The sequence below is a fragment of the Metopolophium dirhodum genome, chromosome 2 (genome assembly GCF_019925205.1).
Source record: "Metopolophium dirhodum isolate CAU chromosome 2, ASM1992520v1, whole genome shotgun sequence".
Classification (NCBI taxonomy): Eukaryota; Metazoa; Arthropoda; class Insecta; order Hemiptera; family Aphididae; genus Metopolophium; species Metopolophium dirhodum.
Window position 1 is genome coordinate 41397852 of NC_083561.1, and position 27843 is coordinate 41425694.

The 27843-nt window shown below is 29.6% G+C and overlaps 3 protein-coding genes across 5 annotated transcripts in view; 2 read left to right on the forward strand and 1 right to left on the reverse strand.

Moving 5' to 3' along the window:
* The window catches only part of LOC132939229 (2,3-bisphosphoglycerate-dependent phosphoglycerate mutase-like), a 54059-nt gene extending 43613 nt beyond the window's left edge, over positions 1-10446 (forward strand). For all 3 annotated transcript variants that reach the window (XM_061006301.1, XM_061006302.1, XM_061006303.1), the window contains exons 2-5: positions 5388-5492; positions 5966-6198; positions 9751-10021; positions 10103-10446. In XM_061006301.1, the coding sequence (XP_060862284.1) occupies positions 5388-5492; positions 5966-6198; positions 9751-10021; positions 10103-10266 (773 nt within the window). In that variant the 3' untranslated portion in view covers positions 10267-10446. The remainder of the gene's footprint in view (positions 1-5387; positions 5493-5965; positions 6199-9750; positions 10022-10102) is intronic.
* The window catches only part of LOC132939231 (uncharacterized), a 59336-nt gene extending 34193 nt beyond the window's left edge, over positions 1-25143 (reverse strand). Inside the window, exon 1 of the mRNA XM_061006304.1 lies at positions 24987-25143. Coding sequence (XP_060862287.1) covers positions 24987-25039 — 53 coding nt within the window. The 5' untranslated portion in view covers positions 25040-25143. The remainder of the gene's footprint in view (positions 1-24986) is intronic.
* The window catches only part of LOC132939228 (protein neuralized), a 33136-nt gene continuing 19401 nt past the window's right edge, over positions 14109-27843 (forward strand). The window contains exon 1 of the mRNA XM_061006300.1: positions 14109-14553. Within this exon, the coding sequence (XP_060862283.1) occupies positions 14526-14553 (28 nt within the window). The 5' untranslated portion in view covers positions 14109-14525. The remainder of the gene's footprint in view (positions 14554-27843) is intronic.

Consider the following 27843-nt stretch of genomic DNA (forward strand, 5'->3'; position numbering starts at 1 on the left):
AAAAATATGTCGAAATACGTAGTTAAATGATTAATTTTGCATGAGATTTGTTAGTGACTTAAAACGTATATCACTTTCAGTATATTTAGAAAGAAAAAAGATTTATGACCAGATAAATGTATGATACACTTAAACTCACGTCGTTTCTAATGTAAATAATATTATTACTTTTAATGAATTTTGAACAGTATATCATATTATATGTGTTTAGACCTACATTGTATAATATATGTTTGCTTTTGATAAATAACAAATTCGTTGACACATTTTCATTTTGCTATCGTATTACGTAATACATTTATTGAACGGTGTGTGTGATGAATGTGGTTATTAATAATGCTCAGGTATTAATTACTTTATTTTGCAGTTTATTGAATTATTTCAAAACTATGCAAATTAATGAGTTGAGTTACAATACGATATTATAAGTTATTATTATTATTATTATTATTGTTATTATAATTTTTTTAATACACTGCAGTAATTCATTCAACCCGAGTCTGAGGAATTCCAAACGTCCTCGAACTCCTCTTATAATAATACGCCAGCTAATTTATCTCATCTCTTGATTACTGTAGTTAACTTCGTACTTCAAGACCGGCTTTCGTTCCCATACAATCATCCGTGGTATCCTTTACATTTAAAGCATTCCAACTGACAACAATTCAATCGTTTGTATATAATATATCATCGAAAATAACAACAATAACATCTGGAAATTACATTAAAAAAAAAAAGGTCATTCAGAATTCGTATTCGATAGAAAACAAGTCTTCTTAAATATATAAATAAATTAGGAACGATGTAATAGGTATTAAAAACAATTTTCAGATGTTCAAATGTTGATGCCGATTGGTGAATTTATGTAGATTGTAGGTATATTAAAAATGTGCACTATTAATTATTATTATATACAAACATTTAATCCGTCTTTTCGTCTTTATTTGAATTTATATAGATGACCTTCGTTTTTTAAATTTAAAAATATGGCATAACGATGAGACAAGGTACTCTTAAAAATAAATATATTCTTCGACGCATCTTCGCATGTTATGTTTCTGTATAGCTTCGAATAGATTCTGGACGGATCGAGAAAGTTTTCAATTTCACAATAATACATATAGGTATCTAATATTTTCCCCAGAGTGTTTTATTGTTATAGTTATTGTGTATTTCATAGTAGCAATCGTGAACATCTCACTTTGTATACACTATAGTAGTATAGTAAGTAGGTACTATACCTATACGATAATTTGAGATCAGAAACTATCGCTTTAAGAAAATTGAAAATTAGCTAGACGGAAAATATTATGAACAATACAAACATTATTTAATTTATACTATTGATAGTAGTTAGTGTATACTATATATAGTACTCTCAAACTCACAAGTTACAACTACTTTATACATAGTTTGTACCTATTTGATTCGTTGGTTTATGGCAACCTACTAAAATATTGCTAATTTTTTAATATCGAGTTTTTAATACTTTTTTCTATAATTACGAATTTAGATATAAGTAATACTTGTTAGTTGGAACATTTGAACAAATACCAAGTCCTAATTTGTGAAGGGCTTTTACATTTGAATTGTCCATGAAATTATACATATTATGATTTTATAAAAACCAAATAACAAAACATATTTTAATTATTAACTTATTATTATCCAGGCATAAATTCGTATAATATGTTTTTGTAAAGACTCGTTTTATGTTAATATTTATGCACAAAACAAACTGTTACGAAAATGGTTGAATAGAAGGTATAATAATAATAGTGGTACTAACCATACAAACCTTTTATGATTAGTATGTACAACTATAAGTATATATAAACATTTTAGTCATGACTCATGATATTAACCAAAAAGCCTGAAAACATATTTGAATAGGTACACAAATATTAATGAAATGTGTTAAAAAACTTTTAATTATTATTGAAAAGCATAAGCGATTTTCAATGAGTCGACTATATTTAATTTAACCAAGTTTTTTTTCTTCAAATTGTTATGATTTTTGCGTATTTTAGCAGAATTTAAACAATTTCAACGAATAAATAAAAAAATATTTATAATTTATAACTTACTACCTACCTAACTAATTGTTTTGGGTGTTATTTTATTTAAGATTTATTTTAAAAAATATATATATTCTGTTTTGACCTACGTTGTAAATTCAGAAGGATATTATATTAACATATTTATACAATAATAATTCATGATATATAACATGTAAATGGAAATTAATAAAGATTAATAAATAAATTTATGGTTTAATGAATTTTATGCTTTTGCCCATCATGAAAAAAAACTTCAATTTATAATTTTAATTGACGTGTCAGATTATTAAATAATTCTTGTCTGCTTGTAGCAAAATACTATATAATATGTATGAATATGATTTGAAAAATTATGATGTAAATATTAAAACGATAAAACATATTGTATTGAAAACATCCATATTATATTTTATCATTCGATATTCATGATGTTTATTTTAGTAACGATAATTAAAACAGGTTCATTATATTTTAGATTTAATATTATACATTATTTTCCGATCACTAATTAGTATTTAATTTTTATTGATTTTATTGTTTTATGATATAAACTGTTTTATTTTATTAAATTATAATATAAAATATCGTGTTCGATTGTCTAGAAACTACTTATTATTCATTTTATGTTTTGTACGTCGGTCATTTTTTCGTAATGAGAATTTTAATTTTTCCAATTAAATGTTGTTCTAGTTTGGCGTGAGAACTTCACTAAGCAATTTACTATATTTTAATACATTGCATAGTAGATTTAAAAAACTCTGAATTTCTTATTACAATTACAATAATTGAGCTTTCGAGAAAGCTAATTACCTACTGCAGTTTGAAAATGTCTACATAATAAAATCGCGTAAAGGTAATGGTTACTTACTACCTAATTTCTTATGTCGTGCACGGGATATTAATTTTGTGGTTGAAGAATGTTATTATTTTGTACAATATCTACCCAACTCTTGTGAAAATATACACATGTGTGTTAAAATTCGTTTAAAAAAATTTACTTATTTCGATAGCCAATAATTAATTAGGTACAGAAATGCTTATTTCTACAAAATATCTTAAACATTTTTTAAATTTAATTATTATAATATCACTATTAACATTTACTAGCCAATAGGTTTAGGTATATTAATATATTGATAGTAATTAGTAGTATTATTTTATGCTCAATGACCATAATATTATGCAATTCTATGTTTTAAAAAATGCTTATTTTGCACTGAAAAGCCTACCTATAACCTATTACCATGCAATATTATGTTTTCATATTTTTTACAACCTATAGTTTATTGCAAACAAATTTAAAGCTTTATCGATGTAATATAGGAGTGACAATAACTAATTATAATATTTTATAGTTATTACCTTTTTAAACTTGCACTGTTAATTGGACATTTTGTATGAGTAAGGGAGCGAAATATATATAAAAAATAAACTAGGTATGTTCTATGTACCTACTATTCGTCCACATAATTGGAGGAAAAAAGAAGTATCCACACTGCATGTAGATACATCGGTACATCGTGCATGTATGCCTTGTATGCCACGTATGCTACGCTCAGAATCGAAAAAGTACCTAGGAACCTATGAACTTTTTAAGATTAATTTCATCTTTGTTATTGTTTGATTGTCATAGCAATTGGCAACTTTAACGCGTAATCAGAAAAATACAATATATTTTAGACTTCCATCCTCAATGATGACATCACGGTAACGCTCTCCGTGTCGCACAAAATATAAAATGACCCTTGGCCATAAGACAGTTACATGTCAAAATAATTTGCTTTTTAGTAACCTCTGAGTGGAGATTTAATTTAATAATAAAAATCAAAATTATCTTATAAACAGCCTCAGTTTCCGGTGAACTTTTTTTCTTTATAAAAGTATAAAAACTTTTAGAGAATCTTCTATTAAAATGTCTAATTCAAGCTATGTAAAGAAAATAATTATGAATTTCTAACCAAAAAATAATTTACAAATTTTAGGGATTTTTATGAATTTTGATAAAACTTGAACTTTAAATGCTTATAAAAAATAATCGTGCCTATGTATTTTTAATATTTTTGAACTGATATTACAGCATTTTATGTGGAGCCTTGCATTTAATAGTCAACAATATTTACCAAGTAAAAAAGTTTTTATTGACAATAAGTTAAAAAAAATTCTCAAATTTATTAATAGTTCAAAAAGTTATGAAAATGTTCAAATAATTAATATTTGGTAAAAATTACAAGTGTCTACGATTATTAGTTTTTTAGTTGAACCTAAATAAAAAACAAGAATATAACCGATTTTTTCAAAAAATTGGTGTTGCTTAAAAATTAACATTTTAGTTTCACTTTTTTTTTGTTTTTCTTTAAGCTTTTAAAAAGTAATGAGAATTTTCAATGGTTACCTCTTAAAAGTACCAACTATATCAAATTTTCTATCAGAAACCACACTTGAAGTTGAAAATTAAAGCTTTATCTAGACTACTTACCTATCAAGTATACATATAAGTACTTTAAAAATAAAATAAAATAAAAAAACACATCATTGTAAATACAATACATTCATTGCTACGCTCGGAATATAAAATTGTAAATTATATATTATATTATATTATATTATAATGTATTTTAACTAAAATATATTTTTGGGTTTGGGATACACAATAAAATATTTGTGACCGATTTCGCGTAAGGTTTTTGTTGTCATGGTTACTTATTATTAATTAGTTATTAACAAAATCATATTTATGATTCGTAGATTTTCTTTGTAGAGTTGAAAACTATTGTTGAAAACCATCGAGTGGTGTGTCATAGTTTTATGTATTTACTTTGGTATAAAAAGAGATTCATTTTTATTTATTCTGGTGTTGAAAGGTAAGATGTAACTATATGAGATTTTATAATAAAAATAGTGGAATTAGTACATTTAGTTAAAAATAGTACATTTATTATAATTTTAATTTCTTACTATATCTAACTATTAAATAATAATATTGTTGATATAGTAATAATCTTATACATACCTATCTGAAAGTTAAAAGTTGAATCTCTTGTTTATCTTAGTGTAATAAAGTAGTTATTTTTAAAAAATAAATATGCTGATGTATGTGCCTCTATTCGCGGTGCTATACATAATAACAATTATCATTATCTCTGCCTTCCTATAAGAAGGTCGCTTTAATTAAATAAAAGTCGTGTCAAGTCTTGTATCATTCCCTTGCTGTACATGTATTTGTTGTTAAATGTCGAAATATATCGTTGTATATAATTAAAATTATTTTTTTGCTAATCTAATTTTTAAATTTAATAAAACAACAATTTTATTTTTGTAATATTTCAGAAATGACGGGAAGACGAATTGTAGTAATGGCCAGACATGGTGAAAGTGAATGGTCTAAAAACAATGTGTTTTGTGGATGGTACGATTCACATTTATCTGATCGAGGTAATTAAAATTATATGCCTACTCAGTACTCATATAGGTACAAATTAATATGATCTTAATAATATTCATTTATGATAGTAACTTCGAGATAGTTATAAAAGATAAATATTATAATTATTTTATAATGTTAATATTTATAAATTCAAAAACTATATTAGTATAACAGCAAATTAATATCACCTAAATATTTTATAAATGCATAACATATTTATTTAATTTCAATAATTGACAAAACTAAAAATGTTCTATTAAATATTGTTGTAATATTTACCTGATATTAATTACAGTATGTATAATGCATACAAACAAAAATTAATTATTTACTTTAATATTATTAATTATTTTATCTACACAGTACATATTATTATATTAATGTTTCTTACATTATACATTCTATTAGTTACTATTTTATCTTACTAATTGCATACATTTCATAAATGTATATAATTCAAAACGTGTTTTTGGCGTATTAGGTATGAACGAAGCCCTCGAATGCGCAGAATTGTTGAAACAATCAAATTATAAATTTGACAAAGCTTATACATCTCTGTTGACTAGAGCTCATCAGACTTTAAAGATAATCACTGAACACATTGGTCAGCCAACTCTGCCAGTAGAAGAATCATGGAGGCTAAACGAAAGACATTACGGAGCTTTGACAGGATTTAATAAAGCTGAATTAGCTGAAGAATATGGTGAAAGTCAGGTATTATATTATTTACTATAATATAGTTTTTATATGGTGACTCTCTATCTGTAATTATCATAATTTTATTAAAATCTTTATATGACCGAATTGTATTTATAACACTCAGTTTCATTATAACATAACAGTGGATTTGATGGGTTCATATATTTCTTGTGGGTATTAAAAAAATAACCGTGGAAATCGATCCGCTGTAGGTAGGTATATGCATAATAGAATTATTTGAGTGTATCTCGTAATTGTTTACCGATTCTTTGTCCAGCGAGAGAACGCACTGATTCTGTGCATACCCTGCATCACCTTGCTATAGAAACCGTTTCCCCTAAGGCAGGGTGTTGTGTGGGAGAACCAGTTATGGTCGGTGCATGGCGCGTTTTCTCGCTGGACAGGCTATAGGTCACTGCAATAATGGATGTGTTAAACTTTAATTGAATGATTTACAATTTTATCTAAAAAATTATTTTCAGTGGAAAAGATGCAGTCAGATGTCTCTATTTCTGAAGATATTTTATAATTTTTTCAAACTCCTATTAGTATAATTTATTTTTCAATTAGTAATAGGGTGGATCGACATATTTTTTTTTAAAAATACCCCATATATTATAATATTATATAGGTAGGTGGGTATAAATAGAATTATTAGAGTGTGTCTCGTCATAGAGTACCTAGGTCACTGCAATAATGGATATATCGTATATTTCTTGTTATTATCACTTATAAGTTCTAAGTCAATACCGCGATGTATCTTAGTATGGCGTGAATAGGATTGTGGTATAAATATCTTGAAATAAGTCTAAATATTTTGAAAGTTTAGTTATATATAGAAAACAATAACATAAGCCGCTGCAATTAATATTTGTTGAATTACAACAAAATCGCTAAAATCGTTAGATGAAATATCGTTATTTTTCATTTGTGTATACAATTTTTTGAAATTTTTAAACAGATGTTTTCAAAACAAGATTGTCACTAGGCTGACCTGTTTGTAGTCAGTATGTGCCTTTTATTTTCGAATGCTCTTTTTGCCTGTGCTATTCTGCAGTTTATGTTTGTTTTGCTGCGACCATCTTCTGTTATGTTCCTTCCTAAATATTATGTAAAATGTTGTACTTGAGGTATTTTGTTAATTATTTATGTTTATGTTGAGTCGAATGGGTTTAGTATTACTACAAACCATAATTTTTGTATACTTTTTATTAAATTGCATTCTAAACTTATTTTTTAGTATTCTATCTACTGCTATTATGATATTTTGTAGGTTTTCTTCTTTTTCCGCGCAGAATACTATGTCGTCCGCGAATCTAATACCTTCTTGTATTTCTGTTCTTACCTCTTTCATTGCTTCTTAAATATATAAATAGAACACCATCTTGTATTACGGCATCTTGTATTGCGGTTTTTGATTATGTTATAGATAACTCTTATTGTTATACTTCATTCCTATTCCCTTGAGAATTTTAAATAATTCATTCCATTGTAGTCTATAAAAAAACTTTTCTACAAAGGCGATGAAGGTTTCCTTGTTCCGTCTAATTTTTTTTTCTTACATTATCCTTAGTGCTAAAGTCGCCACTCTAGTTCCTATATTTCTTCTAAATCCGAATTGGTCATCGCCGAGGTTTGCATCTATAATTTTCTCCATTTTGTTCTTAATTACTCTAGTTAGTATTTTTGATGCATACGCGTGTTAAGATTTATGGTTATTTGTTCTTCGATGACCACGGTTCCCTTCTTCTTTAGAATATCTATTAAAAGGCCTTTGGTGAAATCTTCGTATATTTCCTCATATATATACATTTCGTTGCATATTTTTCCGAGCTATGATTTTTTATTCATAAAATAATTTGTGTTATTGTTCGTGATTTTGAAAAATGTTGTCTAAATTTGTATTTAAAACTTTTTAGTTATTCTTTTTTGAATTACAACGAACTAACAAAATTTGATTTTGTCAAAAACTGATGTTGCGTGAATATTCCAGTTTTTGATGCTTCTTTTATTTTAAGTTTTTTCAAACTCCAGATATACCAAATAACATATCAACTTCAATATTGAAACATTTCTACTGGTTTTAAACGTGATGACAAAAAAAAAAAATTAATAAAAACACATTATTCTAAAACCAATACATTCAATGATCCGACCAGAATCTATATGTGTAGAGATATACTTACTAAGATGAGTACAAAAAATTTTTTTTAGATTACTCATAAAACGACGGCTAATTAATTTGTTTGTTATGGTATTGTGTCCACATCTAGAGAATTCATAATCAATATTTATGTATACGATAGGATTATAATGTATTATATTTTTTACACTTATTCTTTATACAAATTATTTGTTATATTATTATACAGGCCGATTCACCAAGCATGCTCGCTCCCTTTTTATTCTTCTATAGTGCGGTTAGTCAAAATTTGATTTTTGAAATTATTTAATATACTTTATACTTTAATATACCATATTTTGAAATTCTTGAGATTTTTTGAACTACTTAAGGAGTCTCCCGTGGAGATACAAACTTCTGTTTTTCAAATGAGAACACCCCTTTTCAACTGTAAATTATACAGTGGATACAGGATAATTTTTCTGAAAATGTTGACGTATCAGAATCAAAATTCGTACGAGTAGTTTTTTAGTTATTTATCTTGGTGTTTTAAGGAAAAAACGTTCATGAATAATAGGTTTATAAGATTTAGGGGCTATAGTGATTTTAATATTTTAGTCATTAATATTTATCTATCAATATCAATAATTTGTAAAAATGATGGCCCGTGTATAATAAATACTAGATCCAATTTGACATCTATTTTATATTTTTGTAAAACCATTTTTAAGGACTATTATTCTTTGTACAAATATTTTAACAACTAAGAAACTTACACATTTAAATTTTAAAATTTTAAGTAGGTACATCAAAAATTTAAAAAACAAAAATTATCCACTAAACTATTTACAGTAAAAAAATGGGGGTCTCATTTGAAAAACAAAAGTTTAAATCACCACTGGACACTCTAAACTAGTACTAAAAATTCAAGTATTTGAAAATATGATCTGTCTTTGAGTATATTTACAAAATTCCAAATACCAATTTTTGAATAAATTCATTATTGAAGAAAAAATAGGAGTAAGCATGCTTGGTAAATCACCCTGTCTACGATAATTAAAAAAATTATAATTTTATCAACATATTCAATTTATTTTGAATTTTAAATAATACAAAATATAAAGGTATATATTGTTAGTTACAACAGATAGGTAGGTACTCATATTAGAATTTCAAGTAACTACAATAAATTAATTACTTGTAAGCTGTATGTATTAATTATAAAAACATTTCTATTTGAAAAAATATTTTTTTTAATTATTTTATGATAAGTATAATATCATTTATGTGTTAGTCTTATAAAAGAACCATTGTTATAGGTTTTTGGAGATATTTCACTTTAAATTATTTGTATTAGAGTAAATCAAAATAAATTTACACCTGCATGGCTGCATGATTACACATACATTTTTTATGTAACTAACACATAATTTTGTTATTTTTAGGTACAAATTTGGAGACGAAGTTTTGACGTTCTTCCACCTGTGATGGACAAGTCACATGCATATTATATGTCTATTTGGTGCCACCCAAAAATCGTAGCTCACTCATACACTTCAAGCGAAAAATTTCCTTCAACCGAATCACTTAAAGAGACGATGGAAAGGGTTATACCTTATTGGGATAATTTTATCGTGCCTAATATTAAACGAGGACAACGCGTTTTGATTGTTGCCCATGGTACGGTTTTGCGAAGTCTTATCAAGTATTTAGATGGTAAATATTATTTTTTGTTTTCATATTATGATAAAATATTAAATTCAATAATCATTATTGTTTATTTTTTTTTTAAACCAGGAGTATCAGATAATGACATTTGCTCAATAAACATCCCTTCGGGTATTCCATTCGTTTACGAATTTGATGATGACATGAATGTTGTGTCTTCAAAAAAATTTTTGGGTGATAAAAAACGAATAGAGGAAGGAATAGCAAGAGCTGCATCAATCGGTTCTCATTAAACTGCCAATTATGAAATCGACTTCAGCAAATGACTATTTTTAATCTGAAATTTTGTCAGATTTTTGCTATTTAATTATTACGTTTTATTTAATTTTATAAGTTAATTTTTAAATATATAATTATTGATAAACTATTCTTTTTATAATAAAAATATATTATTAATAATTTAATGAAAATTATGTTTGTGAGTTAAATGCATTGCAGAAAGGTAAAATCATGATCGAAAATCAAAATATAGTTTTCTATAAATTATATACAAAATAAATATTGTACATCAATGTGCCTTAAAAATAATTACCTAATACTCAGTGTATAATGTGGGGGTACAGCCACTTATTTTATAGTAGTATTTTTCCAACCCCCGCTTATTTGTTTCAAGTTACCCTATCACCCCTTTTAGATATTGAAATATTAATTGTTTACATAATCTGTGTCCCTTATTATGAACGATGTCGACTACATCTTTTTTTACAAAAATATCTTTAAATAATCTTAATTGTATAAAATTGATGTTGTTTTCAAAAATGTTAATACATGTCAACGAAAGTCAACGAACCAAAGTCACTTAGTCGCTTAATATATAATTTTGCAATATTTACAATATTAGAATATCACGAAATTCGAATCACTAATCACTGACGTAGATAACCAGTAGTGCACTCAGAACCATACAGATCACTTTTGTACTGTACTGGATCTTACGAAAACACATAATGTAGGAATTAACTGGATTTGTGCCATCCCCCCCACTTCTTTTGATCCACTTCAACAACTGCTAAATGCTAATAGTACTAAAATATTAGCATAAAACTGCAACATTAAATAATCGTTGGTAATAACTTATAAGTTATAAGGTTATAACTGATAATCAACTGTCAATTGTTAAATATCAAAATGTTTTTAATAAAATCGGATTTCTAAAATTCAAAATTCAAAACTAGTTTGGGAAATTTCAAATTTATAATGATCAGAGCATTGTGGACCAAATTTAAAATGTACATTACAAGACACACCCAGTGGTGTATTGGTAAATATATTTATGGGTATACGAACTAATAAAATATGTATGTAAGCTACAAAATTTTTTCTCGCTTAGCTCCAAAACATTAATTAATCTATAATACGTTTAGAACTTCTAATTGATATTACGTTCAAATTATATTATCGTAAATAACGTTATTGCAATTCAATTAGTAGGTACATAGCTTTTAACATTAGGCATTTTATTAATGTTTTAATAATATAACAATAGAAAATAAAACAAAATCAACTTGAATGTCAAAAAAAGAGGTGGACCGTTTATATTTAAAAACTAATAAATCAAATTCTTTGAATTTAAAAATTAAAATGGACACCAGTCACCAGTCAATACACCTTACGGGTTATACATTTTACACACTTGTAGTTTCTTGAGAGTTTAAATTGTTTAATTCTTACATTTTAGGGAAAATACCCATTATTGCAGTAACAATAATTTATAAATAAATACATAAGTAAACCAAAAACAATAAGCCATTCAATTGGCCCATGCCTGATAAACACTTAATAGCGTCAGTGGGTTACCGCTTACCAATATACAACACCGCAAGGAACACGTTTGTCGCATTTAAATTGAACTTTTTTTTATTATTCATTTAAGTAATTTACAATCTATACAACGGTATGTACAATGAGCAAATAGGATATTTAATATAATATAAAGTAACCATAGGCGTGCGCAGACTTTTGGTTCCGGGGGTGCACACTAAAAATTAGGGTCCACAATAATTTTGAAAACAATTATAGATACAGACAAATGTTTTAAAGATATCAAATGCACTAAAAGTATTTATTTTATTTTATTATTCATTCTAATAAATATTACATAACAATATATAGATATACAATCTTATAAGTTATAATGATAATCGACGTTTAAAAAGAACAACGTTTTTGAATTCGTCAATAATTTCGTTAATTTAATTTGCACTTAATTAATAATTGGGGCCCTCGTCGTTTTTGGCGAACGGTCCGGGGGAGCCCAGGCACTCCCGGCACCTCCCGTGCGCACGCCTATGATTAAGTAACAGAATTTAACATTAGTGGGCAGGCACTCAGCAGCACCACCCGACTGAGAACATTTTAGATGTGGTTTTTTTTTTTCATTTTAGTAGGTCTCTAGGCCACTATATTTTAGTAGGTCTTTCTTAACTTACATTAAACACAACGCAAATTGTTATATTCAATACTTCTTCAATAGATAAATAATTCATTAAAACATCATAAAAATGTTTTCCTATGAACTATGAACTTTCCTATTCAATAAAGAAGTTTTAACTTTTATTCGGTTTTCGGGTTATTTTAGGAGCGTAAACCCGTACAATGAGATTTTACATGGGGTATACGCCGAAAAACAAAAATCTGCTGACGGGTATAATACGGCGATACCCACGTATCCGTATCAACGCACCCCTGGACACACCTAAGGAAAATATATTTGAAAATTAATTATCAACGAAACCATAGCACGCGCTACTCGATATTTTTCCTCTTCAAGGAAAATCTATGATCATATTATATAGGGATGTTTTTGTTAATAAATAACCATCATGTCATCAAAATCAGTTGGAAAAAAACATCTGTACCCAGGTACCCAGCCCAATAAACATATTATTATATATGTTATAAAATTCCATACTACTGTATTTAATTCAAAATAAAAACCGAGTATAAAATAAACAACTATTATCGAATCAATTCTTTGTACTTTTTTTAGTAGAATATTTATACATTTAATAAAAATTATCGCTCAATAAAATATTATTTAAACATTCTAATTACTTACTCCCCGAAACATATAACTATATGTATATGTACCTATACAATTTATATAGAACAATATTATTATATGGATAATAAAACCTATTCGGTATTTTTTAAGAGCTAAGACCGATCGACAGTAAATACCATGGTTACATTTACGTCGAGTTAATAGATATTTTATACATTCTAGTAAAAACTTGGAATTATAAAAATGTGTGAACAATAAGCTTTTGGTAGTATAGTTTAAAAATATCAGTATAATCTTGGTTTAAGATATACTACTCAGTTGTTGTACAACACACTGTGCTTTTGGTCTTTGTATTTTTCCAAAACGCGTTGTGACAATTGGAAAATTGCCAGAACGCGTTTCGATCGTTTGAAAACGTCCTAAACGTAAAATTTAAATGTATTTTGGTGTTTGGCGAATATGTATTACCCGCTGTGCATTCTTCGCTGCTAATTTAGTAATCGAGACATCGAGTGTAACCATATTGGCACATTATTATATTATTATTGTACAACTGGGCACACGGTTCAAAATCGAAAATCGTTGACGGTAATAATAATATTAGCTTGCAATTTACGATCGTTAACAAAAATAATATGTTTTAATCAGTAGTGGTCGATGCAATGAAACGTCAGAACGATACGTTCGGTTTGCACTTTATTATATTATTAATAAATATAGCATAGAATGATTGGCCGCACAACAGTTGTGGACTAAAAATAAAAGCTAGCAGAAACGGTTACGGGAAAATAAAAATAAAATAGTTGGTTCTCCGTTCGACGAAAAGCGATGATTTAATAATATGAATATTATGAAAAAACGATAATAATATTATTACAGTCGGCCGCGCCGTGGCGTCTAAGCGCCTAGGCAACACAACGGACGTCGGTCACGTGTCCCCGTACCCGATCGCTAGATGGCGCCGTCTGTTGTAAAGCTCGCCGCTTCGAGGTTATCAGTGGGACGGGGAAAAAAACGAATTAACGCCGCTCCGCTTATCAGCAATAATAATATCGTAATACGATAGGACGTCGTGCCCGTGTATTATAATCAACATTCAACCGCAATAATAATTATTTATTGCTATTATTACTGTCGTCGGCTCGACCGTTTTCTTCGGCGCCGCACCGAACATTATCGCAACAACGACCATTGCTATATACGGCCAACTACGACGACAGTGTTGTACTTGCTCGTGTGTGCCCATCACTCTCTGTCCGACAGAGTCTGTCGTGCGCCCTGCGGAACGTTTATCTACCGGGACCGTGGAGCGGTATACCGCTGGTATCCGTTGCGTGCCGAACAATAATGCCTCTATTACTATCATTATTATTGAATTAGTCGCCACAACTACTAACTCTTCAACCAGCTCTATCGTTCGTGTCGCGTCGTTTTCGTCGTATAAATGTGTGCATCGCCGTCGTTCGGGGGACACGCGCAGACACCATCATGGGGCAGACGGAGAGTCACAGATCAGGTGAGAGCGACCGCATGTCGTCATCGATAATACCATTTCATAATATTATAACACAATAACAATAACAACAACAATATCATATTATTGTTACGAGACGACGCGCGATCTTTTGGTTATCCGTTTCTCGCGCCGCGTTGGAGCACGTTGCAGCGGTCAATGTGATTTCTGTTGTAGATATTTCTCCGACGATTGTCCGGCCGGTCTCGCGCGAAAACTGTTTGCGTATTGTAAAATATTGTTATCACACCAAAAAGTACCCAGCGGAGGTTCGGCGACCGCGTGTCTTACGTACAACTACGTAGGTGTAATTATGATATTGATCCTTGTTACGTTGCGTAGGTACCACGGTATATTATATTATTATTATGTCACCGCTCGTGCGATGTGCAAAAGATTTGATTTTTGGCGAAATTCGAACGCGTGCCGCCGAGTAACCTCCGTCTTCGTCGTCGTCGTCGTCACGACGTTACGTCTCAACTGTTATTATGATGATTAATGGGCGTATTGTATTATACACAGTTATTGTTGTTACTTGTTGTTGTTGTACGGCAGCGCGGGTCTCGACGAAGCCGAGCAAGGAGCAACCCATCACGGTGCTGGTGGGCCCCCGCACGGTTTAAAGTTCTTTGCCGAGGTGGCCGCTGTGCACCGTGCATACGTTCTAATGAATTACGACTGTTACAGCAACAATATTATAACGATGATCATTATAATAATAATTAATAATTATTAGGATTTTTCCCTAGTGGGTTTTTTTAGGGGGCCATGAGCACATGACTCGAAATAAATGTGCGTGTGTGTGTGCGCGCGCGCGAGCGCTCTCTGCCTGACTGACTCAGTTTGCTGTCGAGTTTCGCATTCTAATTATGGAATCATGCACGAGCTCGAATAACAAAAAAAATAACGAGTTTAATACTTTGATAACAAAATAAATGAGTTTCCATAAGTTTTCAGAAAGACTAAAATTAAAAATACAATTATCGGTGGATCGATATAAGTCTAGTTAATCGTGTATACTCGTGATGATTACGTGATGATTTTTACAATCTACTATTTCATTTAATAGGTATATATATAAATATATAATATAGAGAACATAATTTTGTTCATGTGTTTTTTGTGGGACATAATCATTAATTCACGAGTTCAAAGTTTCTATCGGAAGGGGTGAGAATGTTATATAATAGTATTATAGTAACGGTTAACGATCGACCCGCGGCCGCTCAGTGGGTTTTACTTTAAGAATTATTTGTTTTCGCCTCCGCGTTTTGTTTCCAAAATATTTCTAATCACATTTTCAGGCTGTGAGCCTGTGAACATTAAATAAACAATCGTAATTCGTGTGGTTTGTGCACATCCTGACAAATAGCTAGTGCCTGACGCCTGTGAGATATTTCAATAAAGAGACGCTCTGATTGCCGCTTATATGATAAATTGTAATGTTGATAAAAAAAAAAATGATGAATACACCCGGATGTTCCTAAAATACAATTTGCAATCGCTGACAGTAACATTTTGTGTGTTTATGTAATCTATCATATATTATCTATACATTTCGAATTGTATGTAATTTATAAACCATTCCTAAGATTGTATATTATCCAATATCTATTTTGCATTTTTGCATTATATTACAATTTACAATGTAATGTTTAAACTATCATTAGTTTATAATTGAATGCTATTTTTTTTTTTTGTTATGTAATGAATATTGAATTTTGTGTTACAACTTATAAAAGTAAAATACTCAAGATTTTTAGCATTATAATTTTAAATTGTTAGGTACATATTATGAACTTAATAAGTTTATAGTTATAATAATATTTAGTAAGACCGGTGTCCTAAATAAAGCATTTCTCTGAAAGCCAATAAGATAATGTAATAAAAATTATTTTCATTTTTCGGATATGAGAAAGAATTGGGATTTAAGAAAAACGGTCTACGGTGCCCGTAAAAAGATTGGTTACCCTTTGTAAAAAATATTTTTTATTTTTTTTTAATATTAAGTTAATGTTTATCATACAAACTTTTACATTTCTCAATCAATATACTAAAGTCAAAATCCCATAACTATCCAACTTGAATAAATAATATATTCACATTTTTTGTCACGCCTGCTCCGAAAGTTAAGTTTTCGATGACGGTTGAAGCGTTGGAAAGTAACCTTTTTCCGTCTAGTAGGCGGTAAAGTGGAAATCCCTAAAAGTGCTGGGCGCGCATATTACGTGTATCCCATGCACAACCAGACACTGAAATCTATACCACGGTCTTTACAAAACCTACTTTTGATTACATCTTATATTCATATTATAACCTCCTTGCATGACACGTAAACATATTTCTTTCATGAAAATGTTTTCGTAGAATAATCTGGTTGTTGCATGGAACCCTGCATTACCTTTGCCGTGATCAAAGAACGCAGAGACGTTACAAAAAATAGTATGACGTGTAGCTCGTGTGGGAAGGAAATTTCACTCTTGGGCGAATTCGTCGCCCGCGACTGAAATAGCTAATTTCTCGCCCTTGCCACACAATAAACTATATCAACTTATTGGAAATAAACGTGATACTTATACAAAAGATATAACAATAAAAAATAAAATACAATTAGGCACCTACATAGGATTTATTTAATTTCAAAAATGTATCTAATAAAATAATACGTAAAACTGTATGTAAGCAATTTTAATTAAATTGCATTGCGACAACTACACAGTACGGAAATAAAAAATTAAAAGATAATTTATATTTTGTATTGAAAAAAAACATTGTGGATGGACATAGCCACATAGGTCCCTAAATCCGTGGTCAGTTACAGTCTTGTTGGCTGTAGCCTACGCTGATTAAGCCTCATTTCGTACCTTTTATTTTTACTGTTTTAGTATCTACATAGTACATAGTACATAACCACTTATGATTTAAAAATATTTCTGTTTTTTTCTTTATGGTAAAGTTTATTGATTCTTATTGGTGGTTTCTAGGACTCATACCAAGTAATAAATGCCTTGTAGAAAAATTCAAAATTATTAAATATAAAGCACCTTTTATTTGCTAAACCCTACATGTTTGTACATTAGTAGTTACTTGATTTAAGTAATTATATAGAGTATTTTTAATTTAATTCCTTATTTAACTAAACATATTAAGGTCGAATTATTTCCATAGTATATTTAGTATTTACCCAGAATATTACATTTTTATCAAAAATAATAGTATATTATAATTAATAATAATAAAATGTATATTGACAAAAAATGTTCTCATAATATTATAAGGTTGTTTTAATGAGTATTGAAATATTAAATTAGGATGTCAGCGCATTATTCGTTTTCTCTTTCTGACCCCTGCGCACAGCACATTTGCGTTTAGCAAAAGTTCTGCTGCAGAACCAACCTTGCGTTAATATTTTAAGTTAATACTATAATGAGTGAATTGAGTTATTATCAAACTTGAAGTTAAGAACATTATCTGTGTTCTTACGTTAGATTTTGTATGATATTTACATTTTAAAGAGAGATATCCTAAAAAAGCCAACGTAAGAACTCGTTAGAAACATATTATATTATATATTCTTAACTTAAAAACACAAAATTGGTTCTACTAAACGCAAATTTGATATGTTGCGCGTGTGTCTGAGAGAGAAAACAAAATATACTGAGCTGACATCTTCTTAAATATCTCACTTAAAATAGAACGTACTGGTTTTTACAATGCTGATAATTTAGATAAATAATTATAAACTATCAATTCGCTTTGAAATATTTTGATACACGTTGTTACCTAGTTTTGTGGGTACCATTTGTTATAAAATAACAGTTATGATAACATTTATTGATCACTTTAACTCAGACTTCAGAGTTTAAAATTTAAATACACTATACATATATAGTATAGCCGTATAGATAGCAATACTATGCAATATGATAAATATAGTACCTACATTTACTTTTAAATTCTTAGTGGATTATCGAAAGAAGGATCGTAAGTATTGGATTATTTTTTTTTTGTCTTAAAATTTAATACAAGGTTCCTCATAAGTTGTACTTCCAGCAATTAAAAATAACAAAAATACATGTTATTATATGTAGTGACAATTTTATTTATGAGCGTTTGAATTTCAAATGTTAACAAAATTGGATATCTCTATTTCAACAAAAATAATAATTTTGCCTTTAACGAGTTATTACGTGGTAATTTAAAAAATATTGATCGTAGGGACTTATACTTTTTGCAATTACGTATATTATTATTTTCTAAAATACCTACGCAATGAAATTTACAAAATATTTTCACTAATTTCAAGGATTTAAGATATCTATACTACGAACCTATAATTTACACCGTTCGCGTTCTATGATACCAATAGTGTAATACCATATTGTCATATTGATTATATATTGTTCATGATTGTATAAGGCTCTATCAGGCTATAATGATTCGGATACAGAACATAATATTCTACAAATATAACTATAGAAAAATGTAAAGGAAAAAATATAAAAGGATTAAAGAAACCCATTTTAAAGTAAAATATAAATAAATAATATGCCATACATCATATTATTATCAAATACATATTTTGTATTTGGATTAGATATAAAAAAAAACATTTGAAATTGGAAATTATTATTATAGTATAAGGTTGAAACGCCTAATTTTTGGGCAGATATATTAAGAACATCTTCTGCAGGATGAATAATATTAGATAAGTCTCTTTCAATATGAAGTAACGATAGATTTTCAAATCTATCGTTAGTCATAGAATTTCTAAGCCATGTTTTTATTCTCTATAATAATAGAAAATTTTTCAGCTCTCACATAGTATGTTCGTATGGACGTATAAAACAATTAACTTTTACACTGGGGGCTAAACAGATTTCCGGGGGGCTTAATGGAATTCTGGAGCGGCTATAGCCCCCTTAGCCCTCACCATTCTACGCATATGGCAGGGTGAATACTTTTATTATTAACGGATCAATATGTACTATGTAGTCCATTATTGTCCATACTTAATACTGAAATTATGTTACTATTTCTATATAGTTTCAATTTTTATAAATCTGAAATGTTTCACAACAAAATTATACGGTCAAATGGGCGTAATGACTATTATGAATATAGTTTCGCATTGCAAACTGAGTGCACACCAACCAAATGTTCATTTTACAACACTATATTTTGGCCATTACTTTATCTGCCATAAGGTATAATATTTTATGGGGAAATATACCACCGTGAGACACGGTTGTCCATTGTAAATTGTATAAATACCCTATACTCTAGACTCTAGAGTAAAGCCCTACCGTTATGAATTAAGGTACTGGTCACCCAGTGGTCAGTATTGTGTGGGTGTACATCTGGGTTGGGTATACTGGTGTACAATGTACATCTGCTCCAACTATTTTAAAGTGGCTTTTTGTAATTTATACCTTATCCGTTGACCATCAATTATTTTGTATGGTACCTATTGTAATATAAATAGTTTTCATTTTGTTAAACTATAATAATTGTTTGTAATAAATAATGATCATGGAAACATTTTTTTTTTATTTACTTATCGGTATCGTGGATTCAGTGGGTTATGAATATTGGATTAGATAAAAGTTCAAGATTTTATATTACAAAAGTAACACAATAAAGCAATTATTGTGGACCACTGTTTTTTCATTAAATAATTTTTACCATAAGGCTAATAATAGGAAAACGCAGTAACTGCCTTGTATTCATAATTTATTTTCTTCCAATACGTTGTGTGCTAAAAGAAGGTTTATTTTTAATAGTTTCAGGTCAAAAACTCAAAATGTAACTTCCAACTAGTAACTATACCTATTAGATAAACCGTTAAATGTTGCGTCCCAATAAAAAGGCCCCAATAACAATATACGTAAGTTGCGGCCCGTGTTTCTGTGGTGTATTCGTTAATTGCGTCCGATGGAAAATCCATAAAATAACTTAGGTAATTAATAATAATATATTATTATGTTTTTATTTTTATTGACGAAGCAAGTAGTAATAACAATATAGACTTAAGTTGTAAATTGTAAATTATAATATATAATTTAATAATTTACAAAGGACAAACTTGAAAAGTCGAAACTATATTGTATGCAATCTATGAACATTTCTTTTTTTTTATCAAACAAGTAAAGTTGGTCCCAACACTACATGTTATAATATAAATCTATAAAACAACATTATTAGTTCTGACGTTCATAATCGAGTGTGTATAGGTAATAAAAATCAGGGTACTCTTTAAAAAAGTTTTTATTTTCAATTTAAAAAATATTAATTTTGTGATATTTTATATTACATATAGGTAATGATCGAGGTTGGGATTTCTACGCACAATAATGCATTGATTTCCGAATCTAGCTACGCGATACTCGTTTTATAACATACACGAATAGAATAAGAAACTTTTATTTTGTATTTTTTGAAGATTTTAAATTTAGATATAAATTTTTTTCATTTTAGAAATTTAGAGCATTTTAAAGTTTTTCTGAATTTTATTTTAAAATTTGTACCTGCTTTTACATGATTTTAATATAAATTAAACAAACTATATCTATGTACAGGTAAATAAATGTATATATATGATCTAAACCTTTAGAAAAAAGAAATAATTAATTTTCAGATTAAAGAAGTCCAAAACCATCAGAACTGTATGTAAAACAATTTTTACGATCCATTAAAAGTTTAAAATTTATGTTATTATTTATACCAAATTTATATTAGAATTTATATCAACATAATTCAAAAATTTTAGGGCATTAAAATCCCAGCCCTTAAAATAATTATAATAATTGACCCAGAAAAAGCCAAGCGGGAACTGCCCCTACTTGCCCCTACATAATGTGTATATACTATAATATTTAAGTTATAGGTATATAATTATAATGTTGGTCACATAAGAACTTATATTAACAACTAAAAATATTTCTTATATATTGTAGATAAAACTTAAAATAAATATTTTCTGAAAGTTTTCAAATAACTTTTTTATACATGAATAATAATAATAATTATAATAATAATAATAATAATTTAAGTTTAAAATTGAGAGTGTAGGTAGTAAAATATGTACTTCCATAGTTCCATATGAAGTTGAGATTTTTTATCTAGACGACTGTACACCGAACTGTACACGTCGTGTTGTAGGTGTTCAAAATTAAAAGTAATTTACTACCATAATATTTATTTTTAAATCTTAATTTATAGATTATTCAATTTTAGCCGAAATTGTTAAATAAAAAAATTAAATACCGGTTTTATTTTTTGTGCTATATATTTTTTCAATTAAAATAAATTCAAAAGTAAAATTATTCGACCTCACGTACGTGTATCTTTGAATTTAAATTCAAATGAAACCACTGCATCCAATCAGCAGTACTTCGTAGGTATTTTGTTGCAGTTTTTTTGGTTTATATATTATATCTGATAATGTTTGCAGCAGGCGTGCACATTTTGCTTTTATCTTATCCTCGTACAGAGTGTAAAAGAAAAAACAAATCCTGTTTAGAGCAATAAAAACCAAGGGGGCCGCGTGCACGTTGCAGCTGTTCTATTTATCGTAATGCTCGAAGCCCGTATAAATGCGAAGGGACCCGTCAACCGGAACAGGATTTAGACCAAAAAATATTCCCCTAATTCTTTCGTACAGGGTGAGGGGAGGGGGGCTGAATGTTTTACAATGCGACAGGTAAGTTCCGGTCTGTATGGTCTACGATCACCGCCCATAAGAACAATATTCTTTTAGAACTATAAGAGTACTTATAACACAACGATAATAGACAATGTGAGTCTTTCGTCCAATTGTTCAAGCTGAAATCTATTTAATAAAATTGCTTTTAATTAATACGTTATATAACAAGTATTCCTACACCGCCTCCGTCACGGTATTTCGTTGATGATTAAATAAGAAAATACAATTTTTCATAGACGAATATTCCGGTTTTTGGTGTTCTCAGTCACGCTTTCGATGTAACAACCTCGATACTTGGGCACGAATAATATGTGCAGGTTTATCCAGACTTTGATAATTGACTCGAGCAACTAGCAAGGAACGTAAAAGTACCGGCATAATAACATAATATAATGGTATTTATTTACTGATATAGGATGAATGTGTTTGAGATCCATGCTTGAGATTATATATTTACACTTGTTGTACAATGTAGATTCTAGGCGTCAATTTATTTTACTGAAATTAAATATTTGAATTCGGAAAAAAATAACAATGTTATATACAATTTAACAATTGCACTAGGATAACACTAATATATATGTATTTTGTATTATGTCTTTAGGATTGAGTTGGTTATAAAAATCAAAACATTAAGTATTTAAGTATACCGAATGTATGTTTTATTGCAACAGTCCGTAGATTTATGAAAATTATTTAATAGAAATGATTCGCCCTCATTAAAAATATACATATCGCTGAAATTATTATATTAATATAAGTACCTATAATTAGGTTAGGTTATACGCGTATAATGTTTTATACTTATTGTATTATCTCTGATCGATTATTATTATAGCAAATGTTAAATAGCTAGTGAAATTTCTATTTCTATTTATGGTTTATGTTATAAATTATAATTTATTGTATACAAACAAAAAACGACATAATTGTCTTTAGTAATACTATTTATAATTATATGAAATATTAAATAGTAAATACGTAGAATTAATGTGGAATATAATATATTATTATTGGTCGTTCGTCGAATCTAGATATAATGAAATTAATAAATAATAATTATTACAGTTATTACTTATAAGTTATAACTATTATAATATTTGCTTCTCAAGAAAACGAATTCCTTTTCATTGATTATTATTATTATTAATTTATTTACGGCAATTTTTGGAGTTCACAGGTTAGATAAAATTTGTAGATCTTAAATTATTCATTAAATTAATTTGATTGTTGCACGCCATAATGCATAATACCTACGATGTGTGCTGTCTATTGTAATTATTTCACAATTTTATATTTTATAGATTAAAATCCTATTAATTGGTCCTCTAAATAAAACAAAAAATAGGTAATTATCAATAAGTCGTCGTCGCTGTTATATAATATTAATGTAATATCGTCAATCATTCACTAGACTTGACTACTTGCAGTAGTGTACTACTACCTACTACGTGTCTACTACATTGCAGTTATTATAATATTATAATAATATTACCCAGCAATAGGTAGTTGTGGTCGTACGAATTTATGTGCTCGGCGTGGGTTTATATTTAGGCTGTAGTTTCTCGGCGTGTAATGTATTGCTAGCAGCTGTGCCAGAATAACACCCGATGTTATGTAGGGAAAAAAACCGAATGCCCGACATTGGCTTGTGCCCCAGTACTCTGCAGCTATTGATTACCTATACATTTTTTTCACCGGTTTAATAAATGTTGCGCAGTTGGACGTCTCCCGAAATATTTTAATGTTTCGATTTGACTTTTTTTCATAATACAGTTGCGTTCGTTTTGGTAATGAAATTAAAATATATATTTATCTACTTATATTATTATGCATGTACTCAAATTTAATACAAATTATTGTGATTAATGATTTTCAATAATCTTGTCTCTTGTCGATAATCTTTAAAACGGGTTAACTGTGTAGACATGGCCGTCGTCGATCTTCGTGACCCTTTTCATCTTATAAAAGAAATCATTAACAATAACACACCTTTTTTCCGTCAAACCAATAAATGGCGCCAAATGTGGTGGTCCGCTTCAACCCCCGGTGTACTATATTGTATATATATATATTGATCCTTCTGCACTTCTGCAGCAACCCTTTACTACAACACCCGTTCGTAATCGGGGCAACAACCCTATTCTTATACGAATATCGATGCGATCCGATGGTTTCATTGTAATCCGTTCAAGACCCTTTTCGCGTATCGTAAATCGCTCCGCGTACGAATATAATAGCGTGCGGTTTATCCATATATCATACGCTGGTTGCGATTGACAGGAAAGTTTCCGTTGCCCCGTACGACAAAAATCGAGACTACACTATATGATTCGCGAAGTTCGCGAGTGCTTGTGAAGTCCGAAATCATCGGACACGGTCGTATTATATGGGTAGTATTTTATGATATAGATCGGTGGCATTGTTGGTGCCGCGGTGCGCACGCACCATTAGATATGTCTTTTTCTCGGAAAAAAAACCTGCGGTTTTGAACACAAAAACCGAACGCTTGTCCCCCAAAACCGCATCTCGTATCTGATTAGCATTTTTCGCACTGCGTATATGTATGTATATTATGCCACGCACGAATAAAATATGTGTTTTTGTGCGACCCGGGGCGTAATACCCATCGGATCTCACGCGGAGAAAAGACTTTTCGGGCTGGGAACGCAACGCATTATTTTTCGCCATAACACCAAACACACATAATATTATACGTAGGTATACTCACAAAAGCCGTCGTCGATCAGCTGTTGCGCGATGTGCAGTTTCTTTGTCGATCATATGGTCCGAGGGACCCGAGAGCCGTGTCGACCAAACGATATAATAACGGTGCGCCCCGGTACAACAGTCTTCGGTCCTCTTCTCCTATTGTTGCGCAATCGTGAGAATCTGTACAGGACCTCGCGGGGGTTTCCTCCGGTTCGTCTACAAATAATAATATATGAAAATATAAAAATGTCCGTGTACAAAGGAACAGCTGACTGCGCGTGTTCGGCGTGTGTGTGTGTGTGTGTGTGTGTGTGTGCGTGTGTGTGCGAGTGTGTGTGTCGGTGTCGGTGCATAATGTGTACGCCTAAAATAAAATACGTGTGTACGCGCCAGGTGACACCACCCGGCGGTGTTCAGTGGCGGAGGGCAGATGCGGGAAACACCAGGCACGCGACCGGGACCGTCGATACGCGTGCCCATACCCCCGCGGGCCCTACTCCGCCGCCGATGACGACTCGACGGTAATAGAAGTAATATATTATTATTACTATTATACAAGTATAATAATAATAATAATAGTAATAAGTGAGCACCGCATAAACCTTATACGGCGAGGCGAGTAGACGACGGCAGCTGTCGCCCCTGATGCTTTGGGCCGCTGCAGGTCGGGCGGCTGCTGCTGTTGCCGCCGCTGCTATCGGATTTTTACGCGTATAATTATTATTACCGCCGATCGCAGACTGCTGACGGCCGCGGGCCAGTTGTTTTCTCGACGCGCGCGCTTGTTCCGCAAATCGCCGGCACGGAGCATCTGCCGTCCGGTTCTTAAATCGCGACACAATAATATATAAGTACAAAATATTGTATAATAATGTGTATCGACGAATCGTGTATACATATTATAATAATATTCCTACTCAACCCTTTTGGCTGCACGCGCGCGAGTGTACGCGTGCCCAGGCCATTATATTATTATTGTTATGATATTATGTTGTTATACCGGTGGCAGATCCAGTGCACCTCCCCCCCTCCACTAATAGCTCACAACACATAACTATACATTTTTCTTAAAGAAATATTTGATCTAATAATATTGAATTATATAGGTAATCAAATAAATTTACAAAAAATATAATCCAGGACATTTTTAATAAAATATATAGTTTACTTATATAAAAATAAGAAATTTAAAATGTTATGGCGATATTTTTATATTTTAATTTATTTTATATAAGTAATATAAAATATATAGGTATTATATTACTCGTAAATATTACACAAAGAGCCAGTTTCACCATCTACTTTAAACCTCGATTAAAGTTAACCGGGGTTTAATCGGCCGAATTTGCCCGGTTAAATATCTGTTATCAGTCGATTTTAATCGTAATCGAATTTTAAAGTAGTTGGTGAAACTGGCCCTAAATGATGATTTAACAATAAGCGCAAGTGATGGATTTGATAAATAATATTTGTGTTGCAATAAGTCTCCCTCCAGATCCAGATCCTTTAGATTCGTCCCGGGTTGTTATGATCATATTAATATATTATTATTATAACGTGTTGGAACTTGGAACTCGGGGAACTTGTCACGAAATCAAACGTCGTCGTATTGACATAACGTCGTTATTATGGTATACTATTTAGGTTACACGTAATCGATGGGCTCGAGTGGTTCGATTTTCGGTTGTCATCGTTAACTGTTTTGTTTTACGGTTTTCCTAATAATTTATCATTATGTTTCTTTCGGCGATTAGTATACACGGAAATTCGTTTTTCTCTTCACAAGTGCGTCGTCCGGGCGCTGTCCTCAATATAATATTATAATAACGTAGTCGTCGTTTCCGGTCCACGTCTTATAATAATAATTTCACATTGTTATATCCGTTAACGAAATCGTGAATGACATTCCGCATTATTATTATTATTTTTTAATTCGTTTCTTTTCCTTTTTTTCTCATTGTTTTTTTTTCTAGTTTCAAGATATGAGTTGTCGTTACGAATGTACAGCTCGATCGTTATCAAACATCGTTTTTTTATTATCAATTATTTTTAAAGTATTCGATTTAAGTTTTTCAACTTTGAACGTATCCACGTTAGAAGCCTATAAATATTATTTTTATGAACGATCGTATACTATTGTTTTCATTAATTTTGATTGATTGTCAATAACAATATGAACATCATAAATAAATAATAATACGAATAAAACATAAAAGGTATCTTATTAGATTTTAGTGTAAAAATACTATTATCATCATATCAACTTTAAAATATAATATTTTATACCCACTTGCTGTACCTTTGAGTTTAGATTAAAAAAATATCTTGTGTTATGAATTATGATTTATTAGGTAATTGTATATTTTAGAAATACTAATAAATTTTTAATTAAACGAGTCAATTATTAATCGGTCTAGTAGCTGACTATTTATTTTGGATAGTATACTTATACACAATTTTAACTTCTAAGTGAAAACAATTTAATATTTCATTATTTTATATTATGTACCTTGTACTTATCATTTAATGGTATCAGACAGTTGTAGAAAGTCAATAAATATCGAGAAAACGCATGGTTATTCGTCATTAGTTTATTGATCATTTCTTAATTTAGGTTATTTTTAATGTTTCCAATAAACTATATATTATTATTATTTATAAGAAAATATCTAAATTTTGAATTTTTAGCTTTAATTATGAATATTATTAATTTTTTTTATTTTTTTACTGATATATAATTATTATGCTAACAACATTTTGTGTTTGTTGTTTACTTTCTATATAATTATATTATTAATTAAGGTTTTAAAAATGTTCTCACCAAAGTTGAATTCAAAATATATAACAAGATATTAAAATTAATTTAATTAGGTGTA